Raw genomic sequence first — 24911 nt, 5'->3', positions numbered from 1 at the left:
TGAGAACAGAAAGACATTTTAAAACTGGAGACACTATATTTGACGAGCCATCAAGCGAGTTTACTATGCGTTCTCAACCTGTGCACGGGTTCAAATATATTCCGCATGTAAGATAAACTATTAATTCTGTCAAACATGATTTCAGCATAGCTGTAAATACCGGTGTTCGTACAAGTTGGACCTCCACAAAAATAAATTTTAGAAGATGCTGTAAAGTAAAAGTTTTAGAAAATTACTTATGTTGTTATATTGAAAGAAATAAAAAAGAGCCAAAATCTGTAATATTTTGATATATAATATAAATATACTTGAAAATGTACCTGTTTTCTTCTGCTAGAAAATCACACGGAAGCTAACTGACTGAGTCTATTTTAGGAAAGCACCTTGTTTGTAAAAATATTTCATAACTTCCTAGAATTATTATGTGAATTATTTATAATTTAGAACAAGCATCATTGCAAAAATTATTTTGAAAGAATAGGCCAGCAATACTAACACTAAAGACTAAATATATGGAGATCATATCAAGGTCAATTTATATTGGACTAGGCGCTATTATGAGTCCAGCAGAATCAGTAGTGTATTCAACGTAGATTTCACTAATTAATTTTACACCATTAAGCTTAACCATTTTGAAAAAAACAATGGTACTTTGAGGCAAGTAAGACATTTAGACCCCTTGACTTCTCGACCACTTACGATATTAAGATAACTTCTTGACCCTTTGACACTTAGACCCCTTTTAACATGACTTTTCGACCCCTAGTGGGTAAGACATTTCGACCCCCAGACTAAAACTGAAGGAATTATGATAATGATAATAATGAAAATGCGCGATTTGTGCATTGCGTGTTAATTCATATTTACAATTTCTATAAGTTTGTTAAGATTTAGTTTATTTTTCTGTGACAAACACAGGCGTGTTATATTGGCAATGAATTATTTTACATGCCTAATTAATTTATGTTATATATTGAATTGACTTGTCAAAGTAGCGATGGTCTCATTTTTTCTATGATATTTACATTATGAATTCAAAAACAAAATATCAATCAATCAATTAATGGTTGTAATTTGAAAATTCAATTAATTATCATTTAAACGTATTTCGAGAATTACGTGTACTATAATTTACAACTATAGTGTAAATTATGATATGTAGAATTGTGGTTATATTGACGAAAAAGAAATAGTCTCATCTATTTCTTATATAATTTGTAACATAAAAAATGATGTTAATTTCAAAATGTTTTATTACATCTCATTTTTCATTAAACATTTTCTTATCTCATAAATTGAGTGAAATATTTCCAAAATAAGCTTCAAAAGCAATATTTTCGACAATAACAAGTTAAGAAAATTATTTAAAATCTTAAAGTCAATAACTCTTAAACACATAATCTAAATGGTGTGAAACGCGTGCCCAATAAACATCAGCCAGGTGTCATTGGTTATTTAATTATCGGTAATTAACACCTGTGATAAACATTCTGCCAATTACCAAATTGTTGTTGTTGTGCGAAAAAGAAAAGAAGCTGCATTTCATGTAAACGAGATTTTCTGATTGGGAAAGAAATTATTATATGTAACATTCAGATTAATTATTTTATTAAAATATATAAACATATTACATATTCATAGGCATACATTCAATGGCGGCGGACAGACATGATAAGAGCGTGAGCATTGATACATCGATAACATGTATGTAATACCATTATATTAAAATGTATCTAACACAAATGTCATATGAAAAATTAAATGTTGGTACATTAATACTGTACTGGTATTAGTGATATTTTGATTTTGCTTGTGACTTCAGTGTCAGATAAGGATTTTTTTAATGCTAACATAACTTATTTTTTGGCATTATTGACTTGAGTCAACTTACGAAGTTTTTTATTACTTTTCGAAATTTATTACGCTTTAATGATTAAAAAGTTCTTGATATTTAAGTAATTCCATACTAACGTCCTCGAAAAATATTTTTATTTCATGTATAACAACACACGTACATGTTTTTCATTAACATATAGTATTTAAAGAACCAAAAGCCTTATATTTTCTGATATTAGTGGTTCGATTTACAGAAATTAACAAACAAATGCACATGGAAATAATGAAAATGTTTGCTAAGAAAAAGAGGAATTACCATACGACTGATATATATTTATATCATAACAAATAACATTTACTATTTCTATTGCAATTACTGTAATTATGATATTATGTATACATACATACATACATAATACATGTATATATACTTTCTGTTTAAATTCAGTGCATGTGTTTCTATTCTTTACATAAAATACTTGACTTGATGAATAATTGTGTATAACAAATAACGGTTTAATATGATTCCACTTATTATTCAGTATATCTATTAGATTATATATATATAATATTCAAAGTTGTAATTAAAATTACTTTGTTTACTATATTAACGTCGTTATGCACATTACTTATTCTAAGTTAACGTCTTCAAGTACATTATAGAATAAGGGGTCGAAATGTCCAGTAAATTTAAGGGCTCTAAGTGTCTTAGGGGTCTAAGCATCATGGGTCGAGATGTCTTAGGGGTCGAGGTGTCAATGGTTCGACGTGTCAAGGGGTCGAGATGTCATACACTCACTTTGAGTACAATATAGATTTGATATGAATTTTTGAACTCGATAAAACGAAAACGAGACTAGGTGGAAAATATTATGGATTTATCACAGACATTTTGGACTAAGTAAATGACAACGAAGTTTTCTTGATAAAATTAGACCCAGTGATGATTTAAATTGAAACGCCTGGTTGTGCAAACGTTAAAGGTGTATTCGATGTGAATTTAACATTAAATTAATTCACAAAAGGAAAAGAAGCGATGTCATGCGATAATTGGATATGGAAGAAAGTACATTTTTGCAACATTATAGGAAAGTATAGTAGGGTTTTTGACAACTCAAAGCTGTGCCACCACTACGGTGGCACAAAGGTGACATGTGTGTGTTTTTATTTATCTCGTGGCTACGAGATACTATGTCGTGGCGACGAGTTACTATGTCGTGGCCACGAGTTACTAAGTCGTGGCCACGAGATACTATGTCGTGGCCATGAGTTACTTTGTCGTGGCCACGAGTTTCTCAGTCGTGGCCACGAGATAGCTAAGTCGTGGCCACGAGACACTATGTCGTGGCCACGAGTTACTAAGTCTTGGCCACGAGATAGCTAAGTCGTGGCCATGAGATAAATAACCAATCACATTACACCATTTATATGAATTTCCCGAATTAACAAGACGTGTGCTATAGTACAAGGATGCCCCTACTTCACCAGTGCCATCTATACAACTGATTGACTGGTCAATAATTTTACATTTAGCGTCACTGTGACCCTGATTTTTGACCCAATGACCTCGAAATTATTAGATGTCATCTACTGATCAGGTGCAATGATCTTTCTGTGTTATATTAACCATGGCTTATCCCTTCTAAATTATTCATCAGACAATGATTTTACCTTATAGGCTATCTACTGTCCATGGGCAATGTCCCTTCCAAATAAAATAAACCAGGACTTATTCTTTCTCATGTTATCGTAAAAACAAGGTTAACAGGCCGTGGTACATACAAACTGACCAATTCGATCTCAAAATTGTCCCAACAAAGAGCTATAGTGAAAATTAACCTCTAATGGGCCTTGGAAGGTGACTTTCTAATATGATTCTACAGACAATTTCAAAGTGAATATCTTCAAGATTTTCAAAGATTAATGTTGCATGTAAAAGTAAGTTGTTAAGTTTAAAAATTCATAATATATATAGTGTATTCTGATTGGTTAATTATCTTAGCTATCTCGTGGCCACGACTTAGTAACTCGTGACCACGACATAGTATCTCGTGGCCGCGACTTAGCTATCTCGTGGCCACGACTTAGTAACCCGTGGCCACGACTTAGTAACTCGTTGCCACGATATAGTATCTCGTTGCCACGACTTAGCTATCTCATGGCCACGACTTAGTAACTCGTTGCCACGACATAGTATCTCGTGGCCACGAGATAAATAAAAATACACACATGTCACCTTTGTGCCACCGTACACCACAGTACTATATGCATTAAATTTTATTGCAAGGTGTGTCTGATGATTCGAAGTTATCTTTGTTGTTACCCCTGTATCGTTGGGTGACGGTGTTTGATCACATAAAACAGTATTGTATGTTTCACTGACTTCTTTCGTCTAGTAAATACTAGTAGATGATATAAAACTGCAACGTTTAGTGCTGTGAATATTTTATTCCCCCAACCTTGAAAGTTGAATTACTTTATGCAGTTACTTTCTTGCTGCATGCCTCAAATCATTAGTCTTGTCAGCACGTAATTGACCATACTAATACTTGAGAAAGCACAATAAAAACTAAATAATTATTAAGTTTCGATCTTCTGAATTGATATTAGTATTGTTATTATATGATGTTTGCTGGTATACAATTCCCTTTTCAATAATAGCTTTTACTCGTACATTACTTTTTTATAACATGCACATTTGAAATACAAAAAATAGATCGAGATAGATAAACTGAATTCAAAATTGATTGGTATATAATGCTAGGTGTTGAATGTCATTAATTATTTTGTTGATAGTTTTGAATCATGTGACAATGAACTATTACATAAAGATGTTGTTGTTAAATGAAAGATTCATATGATTCGATATGATATATTTATAGCGGACAATAAATAGTTCTAGAACAAAATATCAATATTCATCATATAAGTGCTTATACTAAATTACTTCGAACTTTATCAATATTTTTTTTCCATTAAATAAACATGTTTTATAAGAATTCCAAATGATAAAATTATTTAATTTTTTCATCAATGCTTGAAATTTCTATGGTAAATGTGTCTTATGTAGATAAACTCACTTTTACATAGAAATCTTTGTAAAGAATTAAAACAATAAAAAGAGTAGTTTAGACAGGCTACTGTCTTGAACAAAATGTTTTTTATTCTTTAAAAAGGAATAAAGCAATAAAATTACAATATTTTGAGGTAATAAAAAGTAAAGATATCGTGTTTAATGATAAAATCAGTTGTTTGGCCGGGTTACACAGGTGCAAACCCAGGTTATAGTATTATAGTGAATGTTGGGCAGTTTTGCGGGCGGGCAATTTTCGTAATAGTTTTCTCAGCAACAACTTATCATAGCCTTTTGATATTTGGTATACAGCATAACCATGTAGTCCCATATCGTTGGATTCGATTTCAGGTCTGTCGCTTATCCACGTCCTGTTTACCGACTTAGTTAAATTTTCGCCATTAATGGTCAATGGTAGGGAATTTTCGAAACAGTTATCTTACCAACTACTTATCACAGCCCCTTGATATTTAATGTACCGCATTAAAATGTGGTCCCATACCGTAGGATTCGATTTCAGGTCTGTCGCTCATTCGGTTATACGACATCAATTGTCAATGGTTGAGCTTTTCGTAACAGTTTTCTCAGCAACTACTTTTCAAAGCGTCTTGATATTTGGTATACAGCATAAATACATGATCCCATATTTCAGGTTTGTTGCTCATCCACTTCCTGTTTACAGACTTAGTTAAATTTTGGACAGTAATGGTTAATTGTAGAAAAATTTAGTAACATAACAGCCTCATGATTGATATTTGGTATACAAATGTCACCGGCCTTTTCTGGCTTTGATTTATTTTTATCGTATTAATTTCTTTAAATGAAGAGATACTTTTTTTCGGAGGCAAAATTAAGACATTTACTTATAACAAACGAGACATTTGGTAGTCTGCAAAATTAAAATTCACGGGTTTTATTTCAAAAATATGAAAGTTTCTATATTGATATCAATCATATAAGAGTCCTAAATGTATCCCAAGTCCTGGGACGATAGACAAATTTTAGGATTTTTCAATTCTCATTCATGGACTTTAGACTTAAATTAAGATTCATTCTCCTAAAATAGTTAAGAAAAGCCAATGGCACGGTATTTAATCCACAATGGGTTAATCGAACTGAAAGTTAACAAGGCACATCTTGTAATGAAACTTTTGAATAGCAAATCATTCAGTAATTAAAGGAGTCTAAGTACAGGAGTCATAAGCTAGGACATTTTGTTTGAAGCGCAAAATTTCTCAGGTTGGTCTTAAGAAAGATTTCGTACTTTCCATGAAACTAAACTTTTTCAACATTAAACCACGCAGTATAGTTAGAGTATCTTCCCCTTACACGTAATGTCCTGTCTTTTCTTTCTTTCTTTCTTTTTTTCTTTCTTTCTTTCTTTCTTTCTTTCTTTCTTTCTTTCTGTTAATAATTTGAAACAAGTCATAATAGTGTGACCCCTTTGGTTATTTATTGGGAGGGTCAAATGTCGTATATGACTGTTTGTAGGTGGGATGGTCGATTTAAGTCGGGACACCAGCAGCTGAAAGATGCTGCTCACACCCTCACGCCCTGCAACAACAACGACAAAACATAACATTGAAAGAATTCGACAAATCCTGAATAAAAACGCAAGGTACACTGTCAGGCAGTTAGCTAGAATGCGGGCTAAGTAAGATTAATGCTTGTAGGAAACCACATTTACTAACTGGCGACCAAAAGAGGTCCTGAGTTGAAAAGGCTAAACTTGTGTTTAAAAAATTTTGAAATACAGCAAAAGGCTTTCGGCAATTTGGTCACAGGTGACGAAACATGTGTGTATTTTTTAACCCAAACGGAAATGCTCTAATCAAATCTGGGCCACCAAAAACGCAAGGCGCCCTAGCATTGCTTAAGGAATATCAACCGTGAGAAAGTTTTTGTATGTAATATTCTTTGATAACAACGGCCCAGTCGTGCAAATTCCTGTGCCGAAAGGTAGAACTTTCACAGGCTGGTACTATAGAGACGTTGTACTTCGCAAACTTAAGAAACACTATAAACGCCGCCGCCCACAAACAGGTTTGAAGTACCTCAGACTCTTGCATGACAATGCTCCAGCCCACAAGGCACGAATTGTAACGGAGTTTTTTCACCAGACCTAGCCCCCTGTGACTATTTCTTGTTCTCCAAACTAAATTTTCACCTGTCTGGAAAAATACAAATCAAGAAATGCTCTAGGCTCTGCCATTTACCAGTATCGTATAAATATTCTCATTGCAGAGTATGGATTGATCGGCTGATAACGTGCATTGGAGTAGAGAGGGAGTATTTTGTGGGACAGGACAAGTTAAAATGATCTTAACGACTTATATCAAACACAAAAGTAACAATAATTTTGGAACATCCCTCGTATATACATTTATGATAATGCAATAAATTTTGACTAAAAAGTAAAAACAATCATTCGTCTCTTGAATCATGGATGTAAATATTTTTGCATGCAAACAATTAATCCTTCACAAGTTAAGAAAATTCTCATCCTTCTTACATTTCAGTTTAAAAAAAGGATATATATTTTTTTTTAACTTCGAACTTATAAACAACATATTCAGAAAAATATCCATGGGACAAGTATTTTATACGGTCTCGGCATGTTAAAATTATTAACTTTACATTATTCTATTATTAGGTTGAAAATATTGAAAAATAAGTATTGCAATAAATGTGGTCATACTTTCTTTTTTATGTATTCATGCAAAAAGCAAAAAAAAAAGATTACATTCAAGTAAATTGCACAATATAAAGTGTATATTTGAACGAGCTATGTCGTTTTAGTAAGTTGATATCTTTCAAACATAACTTACTAGTAACACCTTGGTCTTTGTATACGAGCAATCATGTGTAAAGCGTTGATATTATTCTTCCGTATTGTTAAGGAGTGCTGAATACATTTCAGACATTAATTGAAACGTATTTTATACATTTTTAAACATGCATATCCTGTTGACTAAATGAAAAGGAGATGAATTCTATATATATACAAAAGATGGATTCGTCGATCATTTTGGTTCTTGCTTCTTTATTTGAAGGTAAGATTCCATGTTTTATTTTAAAATATGAACATTACTTATTTAATAAGTTTATGTTACATAATTCTTTTTTATATATAAGAAGATTTTTATTCTTTATTGTGAATAATTGACCTTTGAAGCTGTTCGTGTAATTGTGAAAGAATTTTTCATGATGTGTACATTTTTTCCAAATCATAAATAAGTAAGACCGACGTGTACGCTTTTAATCATAACACCTCAATATATGCTGAAAATGCAAACCTACTATTTCAGTGGTCATGCAAGCAGTTTATGGAGAAAGTTCGAGCGCATGTTATGGAACCCAGCCATGTGACTTTTTCTCTATGCAATGTCCGTCAAATCAGGTCATCAAATTGAATAATTTGTACGCTGGATATAAAAATACTACAATTAATCCGGTATGTAATTATATATTTGCATTTCTTTTCAGATATCTTAAGTAAATTTCACATACAAGTCGGACATAGTATCTTTCGCCTTAACTTCATATTTTAGTACTGAAACATTTCATTAAAACGAAATTGTAAGGTGGTACATCATTCATGAATAAAATGTGCGTGCGCGTATATGAATAAATTTATATCATAACCTTTAGCAGCATGCCTCCAGATTCATATTATTTTTCATGGAAATTTTGTTTCAGATCTGTGGAAACGCTGATCGACATTGTGAACTTAAAGCAACATGTTGTTCTTATGCTTCAGGAGGAAATGATATTTTAGAATTTTTAACTTTAGAAAATAATTACAATACGTATACAAACTGTTCTGGTCGACAGAGATGTACAGACATCCAAGCTAATTGGCAACTGCTCCAAGCAACAGATAACAATGGTGATCTTATTTATTCATCTTTTGTTCAGCTTGAATACGACTGTGAGGAAGGTTGGTTTATTCATTGACTTTAACATTAAACTGCTCTCGGTGTGTGTGTGTGTGTGTGTGTGTGTGCGCGCGCGCGTGTTTGCGTGCGTGTGTGTGTGTGTGTGTGTGTGTGCGTGCGTGCGTGCGTCCGTCCGTGTGTGTGTGCATGCTTGCGTGCGTGCGTGTGTGTGTGTGGTTCTTAAACATGATAAAAAAGAAATAGACATAAACCACGGTGCATCTCAAAACCGGTACCCTCTTTGCAAAATATACTCGGTACCCTTTTGCACATGCACAGGCTATTTTTGATAAAAGAAACAGCGATGAATAACAATCCAGCTAATGTTCTTCAACTGACGAAAGAAGTTATGTCATGTGGAAAATATGTATACCAAGTAACACTTTCTTTGAGTGCTTATTTTAGTGTGTCCATTTTCAATTATTGCAACCCTATAATAAGCTAAATAAAATCGACATGTCATTTATACATAATCTTCGGGAAAATAGCAGTTATTAGTCAAAAATAAATGTAAAATTTATAAAATCATCCTGCTTTCGGTTTTGCAGCGAAACGGGCCACCTTTTTGCTATTGATTTTTTATTATCACATGTAGCCTGTTATTCAATGGGTACCCGTCATAGCACAGTACATAAAAGCGCAATGGAATAAGACTTTTTAATATAGGTAATTATACGCAATTATTCGGCTTAACATTTATTCAATGAATGAATAAATAAATAAATAAACAAACAAATTAAAATAAACAAGTGCAAATACATTCAATAAAATTTATCATGAGCGAAAGCCTAAATTGATGAAATTTAAAAAGCAGCACAGTACGAATCTTTTCTTTTTTTTCTTATGTCCGAGGTGAGGGAAATAATGCTAAATGTGAAGTTATTTGTCATAATTGGAGCAATATGTAATAATGTAATGATTTTACTTCCATACAAAATACTAAATTACTATTATTATACTGACTGACTGAAGCAAAATATTGATTAGGTAAAATGCCAGTGAGTATATTTTTTGAAACTACATGTAGAACAGGACACCAAAATCACCGTTCTATAATATATAAATGACATTCTCACGTATATCTGAAAAGTATAAAATATTTCCTATAACTACGGTGCTTCAAGTGGGTCATCGTGGTATTGTCCTGTCTTGGTAAAAGCACAGTATTACAATGCCATAACCTAGGGAAAAGCTTGCATAGTTTAACAACGATGTCGATTCGATGATACGATAACAGCATTACCTGTTGTGCGATATAGTTATTAGTGTTATAAATTTTATATTGTTGCATTTTGATTGTTAGAAACTCATATTGGTTCGAATCCTGAATGAATCAAATTATTTTATGTTAGTAAGCTACACAACAACCTAGCAATTGTCTATGATTTTTCTGAAATACTGAAAGAGGGGCATATCAGATCTTCTTCCACTCACCCAAAAATCTGCTAGACAATAAATGATATATCAGTTTAATCTGACTCGTTTACCTTGACCTTTACATGCAGTACAATTTCATTAATGCTTGAATAGGCAGTTCTTATTTAAGACAGGCGATTCCTACCACTGACCAGATCTAATTTTAAGCATCATAAGTTTACAATTGTGCTCTTCTATCTTCTCTTATTTCTTCACATTTGTGAAAAACAGAACTCCGTATCATTACACTATAGAATATATACGTACATAAAAGTAAGAAATATTGCATACTAACGATTAACACAAATAATAGCGTCGTGCTTTGAGGGTACCCGTGTGTTAAAAATGAGAGGGTACCTGTGATATAAAAATTCAATAGCAAAGAGGTAGAAACCGAAAGTATGGTGTTTTTATCAATTTTACATTTATTTTTGACTGCCATTTGTCCGAAGATGATATACAAATGAACATATGAAACATGTATGATGCATATATAATCAAGCCACTGGTTCATTTAAGCCCACATATATATATGGTATACATCTTTTCCACGTGTCATACCTCCTTTCCTTATTACAATGAAATTTTACTGGATTGTTATTCATCGTTGGTTTGTTTTAAGCAAAGAATGACCTGTGCTTGGCAAAGAGGGTACCGTTTGAGTAGATTTTGCAAAGAGGGTACCGATATGGATATGCACCGTGTAAACTAGGATAACAAAGAAAGTAATGCACTCTACCATTTTTGTCTACTGCTATCAGCTTCTTTATCCCAGTTTTTTAGTCACTATTCTACGGTGTTCCATTTTGTCAATCGTGATTATTTATTTAGTCTGTACCCGCGATGCACGGTGGCACGATGGTGAAAACGCGATGGTACAATGATGAAAACGCGATGGAACGATGGTGAAAGCGCGATGGTACGATGGTGAAAACGCGATGGCACGGTGGTGAAAGCGCGATGGTACGATGGTGAAAACGCGATGGTACGATGGTGAAAACGCGATTGCACGATGGTGAAAGCGTGATGGTACAATGGTGAAAACACGATGGTGAAAGCGCGATGGTGAAAACACGATAGCGCGATGGTACGATGGTGACAGCGCCATGGTACGATGTTGAAAACACGATATACAATCGCGTTTTCACCATCGTACCATCGCGATTTCACCATCGTACCATCGTGTTTTCATTATCGTGTCATCGTGCCATCGCGTTTTTACTATCGTTCCATCGTGCATCGCGCGTAGGAACGAAATGGAAAATCAAGATTGTCCAAACGGAACACCGTACTATTCCAACCCCTCCCTTTCATTAATCTTAATCCAGATATTCTAGAAAAATCTTTCAAAACATATCTGGTTTGATTGACCTAGCAAATCATAGGATAAACTACACTCTAAAAATGTTATTGTTTAACAGCATCATCAAAAATTCCTTTTTGCGGTGGCCCAACTGGTACGAACACCGGTATTTACAGCTATGCTGAAATCATGTTTGACGGATCTTTGGAGAAATTTGACCCAGCAAAAGCCAGCAAAGACTGTTTATGCACAGTAACGAATCGTGGATCACAACAAAATGTGATATTCAAAACAATAGATGTTCGATTGGAAAGTCATCAGAAAGGTTTAAATCAAAGTGTTGCCAACTGTTCGTCAGCGTTCTTCAGGTCGTATGTTCTTGCTGCCCAATGTCAACCTACTGATCAACACTATAGATACACCTTTTATAATGATAAACAAGAAACCATTGTTATGCCAGCTGGAACAGTTTCGGAAATATCATTAACCGGTCTACATGAAAAAGGTGCACTAGATTCTCCAGCGATGGTCTGGATCTCGCTGAAAGGTGAACGATGTTTAAAATCTTTTAATTATTTTTAGATTAAGTCTGAATTGTTGATATTTACACATAAGTATTGAGCAAATATTGCTTTTTGCTTGAATCCTTGAGTGGTGGTCTGTATTTCGTTAATAATATATATATATATATATATATATATATATATATATATATATATATATATAATATATATATATATATATATATATATATATATATATATATATATATATATGTATATCTTAATAACATCTAACTTGTTTAATTTGAATTTCCGCATTTTCGATAATAAAGTAATTTTTGATGATAAAGTATAAAGGAGATTGCAAACCTTAATTCACAAAACGGATCTTTATTAACTTTGGATATTTTTTATGAAAAAAGTTAACAATATATAAAGATGATGTTTTTATAATGCTAACGATTATTTTATCAATTTTGTCATTTTATTGCTCAATCACTGTGCAGGGAATTATATTACGAGGGCGTAGCCCGAGTAATATAATGATACGCATCCGGACGACAAACAGTGATTTTATCAAGCGACAAAATCACCGATTTGGATATATGATTTCGATTTTACCACAGCAACAGATAAATACTGCCGTACCTGATATTAAACTAAATTGCGCCTGATTTGTTTCCGTACTAATTTCCAGCGCGTCGCTTTTTTAGTGGTCTAATTTAATATAGAACTTCAACAGTGATTTTATTGCATAATAACACACACTTTCAGTCCTTCTATGTTCAATAGGGAAAAATGCGGGTCATGTTAGAATAATCAATCAAACGTAACAAAATTCTACATTTACATAGCTGATGTTAACAACGGTATCCAGGTGACTTGTAAGGAAATGGAATCTGCGGACTTAACAACAACGCCAACCACCACCACTACTTCCACCACCACCACCACAACAACAACAACAACTACTACAACAGAACCAAAAACGACCTCACATACAACAACGATGACAAATCAAACCTCAACAACACCAGCAACAAGAACACAAATGCCAATCACAACAACCCCTTCTTCAACTACATCTTCATTACAACCACCAACAACGACGACAACACTAAAACAAACCACAACCACCAAACTTACAACAGAAAAAACACAAAAACCAACGAAAACAACACTAAAACTGTCACCACTTTTACCGTCAACATCAACAAAAAGAACAACAACATTATCCAAAACGACCACTACAAATCGCATACCAAGTGAAGGAGGTCTTGATGGAGGTAACTATACATCAATACCATATATTTTATTTTGTTTTGTTTCATTACCATTATGATGGTCATTCTTTTTTAAACAAAATTTTCACATATTACTAAAAATCAAAATGTATATATCATTTGCTTATATTATGCTAGCAAATGATTAGAGACATTTTTTTACTTTTGAAACATATTACTTATTAAATAATTATACTCGATTACATATTAATTTTCTTTCGTCATCCCGCTTTACTCATTAGGGAGAGCAACGGTTAGAAATCCGGGGTCGCATGTTCGATCCTCGAAAGTGACGCAATTTCTCCGTGACAATTCATTTTGAACTTTGCGTCTAATGGTCACTTGTCTCAACGTCCCAGGGATAAGCAAGGTGTCAAAACAGTTATTATTGGGTTGCTGTATGAAATAAAATGAGAAAATAAATTGTAGATCATTGATAAGAATATCCACAACCTCGCATTGAAAACCACTTTGGTCCAGTCCCGATGGTGGACTAAATATAGTGTTTTTTCTGTATATATAGCTTTGAAAATCAAAACCAAGTTAGTTTAGTTACTCATAGAAACAAGTTGGTTTATGAAAAACACTTTAATTTATGATAACCGATACAGAATATGTGTGAATATGTAAATGTTATTTTGTAAGTATTACTAATTTAAAAGCAAACATCCTTAAGCATTGTGTAATTTATATCGGTTTAAATTGTGATACTTAAGAGTTTTGGTCTCAAGAGACATAGTGTTGCGTGTAAAGTTAAAGTTTTGATACATAGTAAAGAGACCTTTAAGTTAGTTGCTTTTAGATTAATTATGATATGAAAATATCTATTATGTAACTTCTTATGAAAAATTTTGCTGGTATTTCTTTATCTATCGAAATGGATCTTCTCCAAACATTCGATGATTGTTGATATTGTTGATGCCCTACACTGTAACTGAAGTATCAGAAAATACAATGACATATGTTACACAAAACAAAACAAAAAATAACATTGAAATTAAAAATCGTTCCCACAAAAGAATTGCATATACTGCATATATAAAAATGTCTCAGAAGATGTCAATACACTATTATCATTTATTATTATTTCATGATTTCTTTAGAAACATGACAAATGTGTCTGTTCATCGTTACCACAATATATTGAGGTACACAGTTTTATGTAATTTTTTTATAAATACTTACATATTTACCATATTTATGCAATAACTAATTTTGTATTACAGATGATGAAAAAACAACATATGTTACCCTGATATTAGCAATTAATTTACCGCTAATATTATGTCTTGTTGCCATCACGTCTTTCTGTCTTTGGTTAAACTGGAGAAGGTAATGGTATAATATCATCCAATAGCCTTTGCAAATGCGGTACGCTAAAATATCCACAGTCAAAAACAGTATCGTATTCTTTAGTTGCATAATAGGTTTAATGCCTTAGTAAACCCAGAACAGCAAAAGCAGAATGAAAAGCATTGTACTTTAGAAGGTTTACATTAGAAACGATTATAAATACCAAAATATCGTAATATTCAGAGACAGGAAAATCTAAAAGGTTCTTTATCTTTTATGTTAAGATTGTGAAGGGAAACTTCAGTTTTGCCAAAATTGCTTTTTAAGGATTTTTAATATTAATTGATTATGAACTAAAAGTTATACATCTGATAAGCATTAAGTGTCGAAAACAGTTCTATTTTTAAGATTTTTAAGTGCCATTTTCAAACATATTTTTATAAATAAGCATAATTTGACTAAATATGACCATTGTTACCATTAACTACTTCTTTTTTACAGCCTTTTACAGTATCATCTTTATTTCACGAACAACATTAAAAACTGTTTTGTTAAACTTTTATTCTAAAGAATACATTATCATGTTTTTATTTACTTTATTTCTTTTTTGCGTTCTCTTCAGAAAATGTGCTTCTACGTAAATCAATTGAATTCTCATTCCGTTATTCAAACTAAGACCAAATCCATATGTTTTATATTGAAATGAGGGTACTGTTGGAAAAATACCTTGGTGTATTACAGCAACAGCTAAACCCCGGGACCACGACCAGGTGCCCTTTGAACTATAATATTTTTAAACGAGTAGGGAGGGGACCTTACGTTTCTGTTATTGTACAAAAAAAAATTTGGTTTACTTCAAAAAATCGGTTAAAAATTTTGAAAATTTTTGCATAACCCTTAAAAGGAGGGTAATATAATTTTCCTGGAATTTTTTTGTTTATAAAAGTTTGAAAAAACCCCAAAGGGGGCCCGGGTAATAAGAAAACTTAGTAAACTAAAAATTTTAAATTTATCAAATTTGTATTTTATTCCCCAAAATTATTGAAAAAATATACTTTACAAAAAAATTTAAACGAATAGATAGCTGTCAATCTTTAACGCTTTCTACATACAAGTAAATGATCAACTTTATATCAAAAAGAAGTGAACAATGTTTTTATTTTGTTTTGCTAACATTAAATGTAAGCTGTATTGATAATCATTGTTAATTGTAAATAATGTTAGGATAGTAAAAATATCTTATGATGTTATATTTACACTTATATCGAATATTACACTTTCAACTTTATGATTTTCAATGTGATTCTAATTGTTCTCGTTTGAAGTAAAATTAAGCCACAACCCGTAAATGGAACTCAAAGATATACTATGCTCATCTTCCGGTAAAATATTTTTATCTTAGAAATGTATTGAAATCCATAAAATTCTTACTGAATATAAAAAAATGAATAAACTAAGTATGCAGAGCTGCATTCCCTTTTATGGGTCAAGTAAAGCTGGTCTTTTTTAAAAAAAAAACTGCCAGTTTTTTTCAATGACACTATATATTCATATTGTGATCACCTATAGTGTGTAGGGTTTAAAACATAACACATCTACCTTAAATGAAGTTGAAACATGTTTATTTTTAACATACAAAGAGACTGTGTAGCAATTATCAATATTTTCAAAACTCAAATTTGAGTATCTTATATTTGTTTATCCTTATATTGTCTATTTCTGAGCTTGCGACTTTAAATGATAAAATTTTTCCCACGAGAACTTTTTTCTTTAAGCATTTTTTTTATAAAGTTTACTTTCGGGAAAAAAAAATTTTTTTTTGCCCAACCCCAAAAAGTGTAAACCAAAAGGTAAAAAAGCTTTATACTTTGTGAAAAAAATAATTCTCCGGAAAACAGGTGTCTAATGAGTAAAACCATCCGACCACTGGAAAATAAATAAAAATACTGATTTCATTTTAAAGAATAAACTGCTTCTTCAGTTCTTCAGAAAATCAATGTTCCTATATGAAACCTTATTCTACAATAATGATTCATGCGTCTTAAAAACTGACAAGATATCGCGGTTCATATTTTGTAAAATAAACTTCGTTCATATTACATCTTTTGTCAAACTTCGGTAAGTAAAATTTCTAATTTCGAATACTTATCTGCAATATAAGATAATAAAGGCCGTATTTGTGCTATGATCCTTATCAACTGTTTGTCCAACTGCTTCTTTCAACATTCTTATATTTTTTGTTTTGTTGTAACACATTTTTCATTTATTTCATTTTTTTCTTTCAATCTTTGATTTAGTCGATATAATATTTTCATCTTTGTGTTATTACGTATTTTGATGAATTGATTTACAAAAAGAAAATGTTTGGACAATATATGAGCCCATTTTGGATAATTTTGTTCCACACAGCCCAGACAAAGATCAATCAATCAATCAATTGATTGTTATGTATCGATATATGGGGTGATGTTTGAATGTGATCCTTATTGTGAATATAGCATTTCGTTCGATGGCATTTATTGAAATACATAACATGCAATGTATTCTATTGTTCCATTGCTTAAATAAGAACATTGCTTTCACTTACTCCTATACGTATGACTCAATCACACCGGGTTAATAAACGAGATTTTCTGAAAGACATTAATGGTTCTCATTTAACAGGACAATAGAACTTTAACTTCGAAAACTTTATTTTGAATTTCTAAGAAAATTATCAATGTTTTAAGTACTTTTTCTTGCTGCAAAAAAACAACAGATAATCGGGAAATTCTTGCGAATTAAAAAAAATCTTCCAGCGGTGAGAGCGCTGACAATAGAACTATATACTATATTTTTCTACTGCAAAAAGAACAATGCTTAATGCACATTTTATGGAACGTGTTGTCAACGAATTTGCATAGGTTATAACTGTTTTTACAAACAGGAATAGGGATGTATGGCCAGCCTTGAATTGGTAATTAAGGTACGGTACAAGTGCTTATACAAATAATTAAGTCCCATTCTGCTTCATTCCGAACTAATCTATAAGGAAATATTTTAGTTATCTTAAAGTCAGTTGCTCCATTCTTTACGTAACTTGAACAATATGAGAGATCGTTTCTGAAACATGGTATGTGAGCAAATGCAATATTATAAACTGATGTTTTTATCCACCCAAAACCCACCAATGCAGTCACTCACTTACTGATTTTCATTGTACGGTTCAGTATCATTTATCTGTGTACTTAATTGAAGCTCAATAAAAATTGTGTTTAGTTTGTAGGAGCATTGAACCTTTTATTTTGGTGAAATTGTTCAAACATCATTGCAAAAAAGAACAAGTAATATCAATTATATTTATTTTATAAAAATATAAACATATTTTAATTTCACCAGATAATACATTATGATTTGTAAATGTCCTTTTGATAATGGCAAACAAACAGCAAATATATAAACAAAAACAACAAATTACATACATAAGCGATCCATCAGCAAAATTTTCTTTGTTGACGGAGTACTGAAAATTTAATTGTTAATTTAATCTTATTTGTTTCATGTATTCTCTGCTTATAAGAAAAGCAAATTCAATGCTTTTGGTTAAAACATAATTTAATTATATTGTATTCTTGTATAAATGTTCATTTCTGAATAATAGCAAAGATAATTATTACATATTTCATCGACTAATGATTTTGTTCATTTTGGACAAATCCAGCGCACTGGCCGATGAGCTAAATAATTCCGCAATGCCTGAAATCGGTTTTATCAACAGTATCAATAATATCATTGATATAATACAAATTCATAAACTTGTTATCCAGATGGACCGATAAAAGACCTATTATGTCGTGCCTTAACATTATATATTTTATAATTGTTTATCAGGGCACAAAGAGTACAGAACTGTCTTCTGGTGAGCTACCTGGTAGGACATATGCGTTTGCTGAATGTCTATCAACAATAGGCTCCGTAGAAATAATTGCAGCTCCGCTATCCCGTCTCTCTGGTGTCAGGTTACCAGGGGTGGAACCGATAACACTGCGATTTGATGCTGTATCGATCGAACTATTAATATCTGATGTCCTCGAGGACAATGGTGGAAGGCTTAGATTGTCAATATGAATAAGAACGCTGCCGTCTGAGGCATCAGGTTTCTTTTTCAACACACTTTTTCGTTGTGCAGGCTCATTTTTAACAACGGGTTTTGTTTTAGATTCTGGTTCAATCGTGTCAGTAATAATTACAGTATCGTCTATCACGTTATTTTCTTGATTAACTCGAACATATTCTATGTTTTGCACAGGTTCCTTTCTCGGTGAAGTATACATTGAATCAGTTTTAGTTACATTAATTGGTATAACATAAGGTTCAGAGGGAGGATGTTGGTGTCTATATGTTGAACCATTTGACAAAATAGACTTAGGTCGTTTTTGCGGCTCAGGAACAGAAATAAAGTATGATATTGGGGATTTTTCGAGGCTAATTGGTGTGCTTGGATTTCCTCCATTAACTTTTATAAAATCGTCGAGAATCTTTGTGTTGTTAAAGGTGTTGTAAACCTGGGATCTTGGGGTATCTTTCATGAAATGGAATTTTCTCCTTCTGGGGGTTGTCCTAAAATGATTATATTACAATAAAGAAGTTGTTCAGATTACTTTTCCCATAACTTTCTATAGGAAATATTATCTTTGATTATATAAATCATTTTAAAGAAGTTTACACATTTGGTATTATTCCCATGTAGCTGCTTTAACAGACAGCCAAAATTATCTGGAACTTTCTTGTACGTAGTAACCCAATAAAGAATCTCCAGTGATACCAATTTGTAACCCATTGTAATGATTTTAATTACAACATTGTGTCAATTTGACCAAAAAGAGAAAACAACCAAAGGAAAATTTAAAGTCAATAATAAGAATTGGCTCTGCAAATGAATTATAATGTATGCAGAAAAATATTTAAAACTTAATAAGTAATGGGTGGTGTTGCCTTTTATAATTTTAAAGCTATAGTAAAGATAATTTCATTAGAAATGATTCATGTTTTTTATCATTTGCCTTTTAAGTCTTACACAGTGTATATTTTATTCCACTACATTAAAAACTATGGAACTTTTATAATAAATAAAACTGTACAACATTTCAGTTGACAAAACAATACAGCGTAATTTACCTCTTCCAGTATATCCACAGTAAGAGTGCCGTTATCAGTAATAGACACACGATGATTGGGACAATTATTGCCAGGTACACAGCTAAACGTTGTTCATTGTCTTTCTCTGTAAAATAAATTGAATTTTTATTGACTGGAGCCATTGATCTCTACGTTCGTATAAACACCTTAAGACTACATGGGCTTTTGATTTCCTGTAAACATTTTTACCTGATGACGTCTTTTAAGTAGAAACACAGAAATTTGATTTTAGCAGTCAGAAACTTATCAGTTGATATCATTACTTAAATTAAGATCCTTGGTTAAAATGGGCCCTATTGCCAACAAAAATCGTAAAAGCAAAATTCATGAAAATTTAGTAAAAGCAAAAATTGAGGTTTGATATAGGATATCAAAAGTTCCCTTGACTTTGGTTGAAGTGTTATCATAATGATTACAAAACAAAAAGAACTTATTTTTAATTAATAAATGAAGTGTTACCTCCGTCACCACCGCCTTCAATTGGTATAGGAATCGTGGTTTCTTCTTCATAGTCAGTCGTTGTTGGTGGGATATAGACAGTTGTAGTCCTAGGTGGTATAAATGTTGTTATGATTGTTGACAAAGTTGTTGACGTAGGTGTTGTTGTTTTTTGGGTGATAGTGGTGGTGGTAGGTTTTTGTGTTGTTGTTGGTGGTGGTGGTGGTATTGTTGTAGTGGCTGGTTTTGATGTTGTAGTTGTTGGTTTAAGAGTGGTAGTTGTTGTGGTCGGTTTTGGAGTTGTTGTGGTGGGTTTAGGAGTTGTTGTGGTCGGTTTTGTAGTTGTTGTGGTCAGTTTTGTAGTTGTTGTGGTCGGTTTTGGAGTTGTTGTGGTCGGTTTTGCCGTTGTTGTGGTCGGTTTGGGTGTTGTTGTGGTCGGTTGTGGAGTTGTTGTTGTGGTCGGTTTTGGTGTTGTTGTGGTTGGTTTTAATGTTGTTGTTGCTTTTGTCGTCGTCGTTGTAGGTGTAGTCGTTGTCGGTTCTGTGGTGGTCGTAGTAGTGGTGGTGGTTGGGGTCGTTGTTAAGTCTGCAGGTTCCGTTTCCTTACAAGTAACCTCAATACCGTTGTTAACATCAGCTGTTTAAATGTAAATCAGTTACGTATGATTTTTTTAATAAAAATGATTGCTGATTTACGTATATCATTTTTTTGTTTTCATTTTAGCTAAAATTCGTGACAAATTGAATTCATTTTGTTTCGTATTGTCGCTAAGAAAAGAGGACAGCAACAAAATCCACTTGTCCCGCGGAGCTTGACGCTAAGGAGAAGAGAACAAAAATCCAAATTTATGTACTTTTACTGTATATAGAATTGCTTAGCAAAAAAGAGCAATATTTGCTCAAAAACGTATGTGCTTAAGTTTAAACAATTTCGACATAATCTAAAGATAACTAAAAGATTTTAAACACCGTTCACCTTTAAGCGAGATCCAAACCATCGCTGGAGAATCTAGTGCACCTTTTTCGTGTAGACCAGTTAAAGATATTTTCCCACACGTTCCCGCTGGATAACAAAAAGTTTCTTTTTTTTTATAAAGCTGTACAATTGATCAGTAGGTTGAAATTTGGGCCCCGCAAAAAAAACGAGCTGAAGAATGCTGCGAAAGTTGGCAACATTTGATTTTAAAAACCCTTTTTTGACTTTCCCCAAACGAACATTATTTTTTGAAAAATGAAAATTTTGTTTTGTCCCGATTAGTTACTTTTCAAAAACGTCTTTGTGGTTTTCTGGTCAAAATTTTTCCCAAAAATCCGTCAAACTGATTTCACAAAGCTGTAAATCCGTTTGTACCAGTTGGGCCACCACAAAAAGGAATTTTAGAAGATGCTGTAAAGTAAAAGTAATAGAATAGTGCTCATGCTGTTATATTGAAAGAAATAAAGAAGAGCCAAAAAACGTATTTTTACTTCTATATTATATAAATTAATTTACTTGAAAATTATTACTGTTTTCTTCTACTAGAAAATCACACGGAATCAAACTTACTGAGTATATTTTAGGAAAGCACATTGTTTGCAAAAATATCTCATTACGTCCTAGCATTATTATGTGAATTATTTATTCTCACAGACTAGCATCATTGGCACAAATTATTACAAAAGACTAGGCCAACAATACTAAGACTAAAGACTAAATATATGAAGTTTGGGGCGTCCGCGGCCGAGTGGTTCAGGTTGTTGACTTCAAACCACTTGCCCCTCACCGCTGTGGGTTCGAATCCCGACAGGGACTTTGGATTCTTACATGTGATGAAGCTATCCAGCTAGCTTTCGGAACGTCGGTGGTTCTACTCAGGTCCCCGTTCATGCCTGAAATAATGCAAGGAAGAGTAGCTGAGGTCTTCCTCCACCAGTAAAGCTGGAACGTCGCCAAAATGACATATACCGTGTCGGTGTGATGTTAAAATCCAATCAAACAAACAAAATATGAAGTTTGTATAAATATCATATATGTGGTTTGCTCGACACACAACGCAGACGTTTAAACGAAGTCTTGCTTTGGGGTGTTTTTTCTACTCTTGAAAATATTTAAAAAGCCTTGACTTCTGCGCAGATTTTGCATTTTATGCACACTAAATAAGATAAAAAGAAATAAACAAATATATAAATATATAAACAAACCAACCGTCCTCACAGTCGTATTCTAGCTGAACAAAAGATGAATAAATAAGATCCCCATTGTTATCTGTTGCTTCGAGCAGTTGCCAGTTAGCTTGAATGTCTGTACAACTCTGTCGACCAGAACAGTTTGTATACGTATGGTAAATATTTTCTAAAGTTAAAAGTTCTAAAATGTCATTTCCTCCTGAAGCATACGAACAACATGTTGCTTCAAGTTCACAATGTCGATCAGCGTTTCCACAGATCTGAAACAAAAATAAATCAAATAAATTATCTGCATTGACAAAGTACATATTAATATTTAGACATTATGTAATTATCCAACTCAACATATTGATGAAATGATACTATAATATCTAGTTTTAATGATATCATAACTGGTAATTATATTCGCTGGACCTTAAAAATATCACTGTTATAGTTATGACGTACAAAATGATATGTTTTTTTTTTATTTTCTGCAAAATAGATATTTTAAAGTATCTTAGATACCAATGATGTATACATGCACAATATGTACCGGAAGTTAGTGACGTAATCAGGATAAAAGCAATACATGCCTCTATTTCACACCTCTACTTTTCTCAAATTCTGTCTTTGAAATTGAAATTCTTATTTCTTCCAAAGTTATAAATTATAACGACATATTAAATTGTGTTAAAAACTTAAAAAAGGAAGGTCAAACGCCACCGAAAATTCCAAATGTTGCAAAACTAGGTTTGATTGATCCTGATCATGGACTGTACGACTAATTCAAGTCACCGTTCACGCCTGTAAGCAGAATCTCATAAGCAGGTTACAACGTTAAAAAAATAATACAAAACATTAAAATAATAGAAAATAACCCTCCAGCTCCTGATTTTTAAATGAACTTGCCCAGCTTCCTTTTTTGGAACTTTCCATTATAATTTAGGATGAAAATTCAGCAACATTCAAAAGAGCCTATTGTGAATGTTCAGGTGATCACTTTTGGTACGGTTAAAAAACATTCGCAGATGCCATCATAGTATCTAATTTTGTTCATTTAAGATAACTATGATAGTCTATTCTATACAGTAGATATTTTTTTCAAACGGTAGCTGTGTGTAAATTAATATTATGTTGTTTCTCCAAACGCGTACAATAAACTATTCTAGTTTTATGAGTAGATTAACAACAGCTATGTTGTTACAAAGGTAATAAATAGTTTTATTGTTGATTTATTTCAATGCATCGATCGTGTTTGTAGATCAGCCTTGAAAGAAACGCTGACTCAAGATAATACTAGTATTTGATAATATAAGACAAATCAGGCTTTTCTGTTCAGTTTCATATTATTTTTAACGTAACCAACATCATCATCTTCTTTTTCTTCTTCAACATCATCATTATTTAATATTATCATTATCATTATCATCATCATCATTATAATTGTATTTGTATTTGATATTTTCAATTATCATTATTATTGATGACCATGATATTCATCATTTCTTTACCATCATCATCATCATTGTCATCATCACCATCGTCACCATTACCATAATTATAACACTTATCATCATCCTCTTCATCAGAATCATTATCATCACGATGGTAATCATCATCACCGTTATCACTAATTGTGTTGCTTTTTCAACTACCTAATCAGTCTAAGTTTTAATTTCTTTTCTTATCAAGTCTTTCAATACATAAGCAAGGGAGAGGCTGCGTGTCATACTTAGAAGCAGAAAATAATTCAGTTCTACTCGTATTATCACGCTGTGTTTGAAATGACGCACGATGCACATCACGCAATCAATCAATCAGTTTATTAAGTCAATCATCTCTGTAACGTGCACGATTATTTAATTATAAGTAAGCCAGATCAATTTATATTGCCAATTATGATTTAAGTAGTGAAATAATGTGCAAGAATTTTTCATTTTTATAGAAGTTCTTTTACTGAGAATCCTTTCTCTGAAGATTAAAGCGTCCATTCAATTTGATTCGCCCTTGCTCCATAGAAATCGTTCGTGATTGATGGATAAAAAGGAGAATGTGCATTCTCTGTTTAATTAAGTTTGCGTGTATGTTTGGTTTTAACATTTGGTTATTAACAGAATTTCCCCTTTCCATAATTTTTAAACTCTCAACAGCAGGGGTCAAGTTGTGTGTGGAGGCTGTAAGCAGTTTTCCCATATTTCATCAATAACATCTTTACTTTAATTTTGGTTTCTGTTTGATCATTAATTCCATTTATTGTTGAAGATTGAACATTGCTCAAATCTTTGGGGCGTAAGATGTTGCGTTACTGTGAAATCAAAGTAGCACCGAAGGTCTGGGAGTAATCTATACTTTGAAATATTTTTATTATTTATCTGAAAGAAAATCACGTTTTGCCAATGGAAACAAGGCAATATTTAAAATCTTGGGAATCTGTTCATGAGCTTCACTAGAAAAATCTATAATGTCACATACATCCATATGTCAAAGACACCTTGCTAATGGC

At 32.4% G+C, this 24911-nt stretch overlaps 4 protein-coding genes across 4 annotated transcripts in view; 2 read left to right on the top strand and 2 right to left on the bottom strand.

The window, feature by feature from the left end:
• Nucleotides 1–50: 50 nt before the first annotated feature.
• The window catches only part of LOC132715013 (uncharacterized), a 37366-nt gene continuing 12505 nt past the window's right edge, over nucleotides 51–24911 (bottom strand). The window contains exons 3-5 of the mRNA XM_060697985.1: nucleotides 22446–22686; nucleotides 21612–21647; nucleotides 51–172 (exon numbers count right to left, since the gene is read on the bottom strand). Of these exons, the coding sequence (XP_060553968.1) occupies nucleotides 51–172; nucleotides 21612–21647; nucleotides 22446–22686 (399 nt within the window). The remainder of the gene's footprint in view (nucleotides 173–21611; nucleotides 21648–22445; nucleotides 22687–24911) is intronic.
• Nucleotides 7784–8884, top strand: LOC132715020 (uncharacterized). The gene is made up of 3 exons (XM_060697991.1): nucleotides 7784–7962; nucleotides 8218–8363; nucleotides 8609–8884. The coding sequence occupies exons 1-3, from the start codon at nucleotides 7896–7898 to the stop codon at nucleotides 8864–8866; spliced, it is 471 nt and encodes a 156-aa protein (XP_060553974.1). The 5' UTR covers nucleotides 7784–7895; the 3' UTR covers nucleotides 8867–8884.
• Nucleotides 12806–14794, top strand: LOC132715019 (integumentary mucin C.1-like). The gene is made up of 2 exons (XM_060697990.1): nucleotides 12806–13355; nucleotides 14579–14794. Exons 1-2 carry the CDS (start codon nucleotides 12962–12964, stop codon nucleotides 14686–14688), a joined length of 504 nt encoding a protein of 167 aa, XP_060553973.1. The 5' UTR covers nucleotides 12806–12961; the 3' UTR covers nucleotides 14689–14794.
• Nucleotides 17973–21302, bottom strand: LOC132715001 (uncharacterized). The gene is made up of 4 exons (XM_060697963.1): nucleotides 21237–21302; nucleotides 20283–20897; nucleotides 19803–19908; nucleotides 17973–19244 (listed from the first exon to the last, which is right to left on the bottom strand). The coding sequence occupies exons 1-4, from the start codon at nucleotides 21256–21258 to the stop codon at nucleotides 18512–18514; spliced, it is 1476 nt and encodes a 491-aa protein (XP_060553946.1). The 5' UTR covers nucleotides 21259–21302; the 3' UTR covers nucleotides 17973–18511.

The sequence above is a fragment of the Ruditapes philippinarum genome, unplaced genomic scaffold (assembly GCF_026571515.1).
Source record: "Ruditapes philippinarum isolate M1 unplaced genomic scaffold, ASM2657151v2 ctg173_1_1_1_1, whole genome shotgun sequence".
In the NCBI taxonomy this organism is placed as follows: Eukaryota; Metazoa; Mollusca; class Bivalvia; order Venerida; family Veneridae; genus Ruditapes; species Ruditapes philippinarum.
Note: the sequence above shows the minus strand (reverse complement) of the source record. Positions and strands in the feature narration are given on the sequence as shown.

Excerpts from the sequence above, each read along its gene's own strand:
- LOC132715001 (XM_060697963.1), bottom strand. The coding sequence starts at position 21,258 with ATGGTTTGGATCTCGCTTAAAG. Across the intron at positions 20,898-21,236 it reads GGTTTGGATCTCGCTTAAAG|CTGATGTTAACAACGGTATT; the intron begins GTGAACGGTGTT and ends ACATTTAAACAG. Across the intron at positions 19,909-20,282 it reads TGAAGGCGGTGGTGACGGAG|AGAAAGACAATGAACAACGT; the intron begins GTAACACTTCAT and ends TTTATTTTACAG.
- LOC132715019 (XM_060697990.1), top strand. The coding sequence starts at position 12,962 with ATGGAATCTGCGGACTTAACAACAACGCCAACCACCACCACTACTTCC. Across the intron at positions 13,356-14,578 it reads TGAAGGAGGTCTTGATGGAG|ATGATGAAAAAACAACATAT; the intron begins GTAACTATACAT and ends TTTGTATTACAG.
- LOC132715020 (XM_060697991.1), top strand. The coding sequence starts at position 7,896 with ATGAATTCTATATATATACAAAAGATGGATTCGTCGATCATTTTGGTT. Across the intron at positions 7,963-8,217 it reads TCTTGCTTCTTTATTTGAAG|TGGTCATGCAAGCAGTTTAT; the intron begins GTAAGATTCCAT and ends CTACTATTTCAG. Across the intron at positions 8,364-8,608 it reads AAAATACTACAATTAATCCG|ATCTGTGGAAACGCTGATCG; the intron begins GTATGTAATTAT and ends ATTTTGTTTCAG.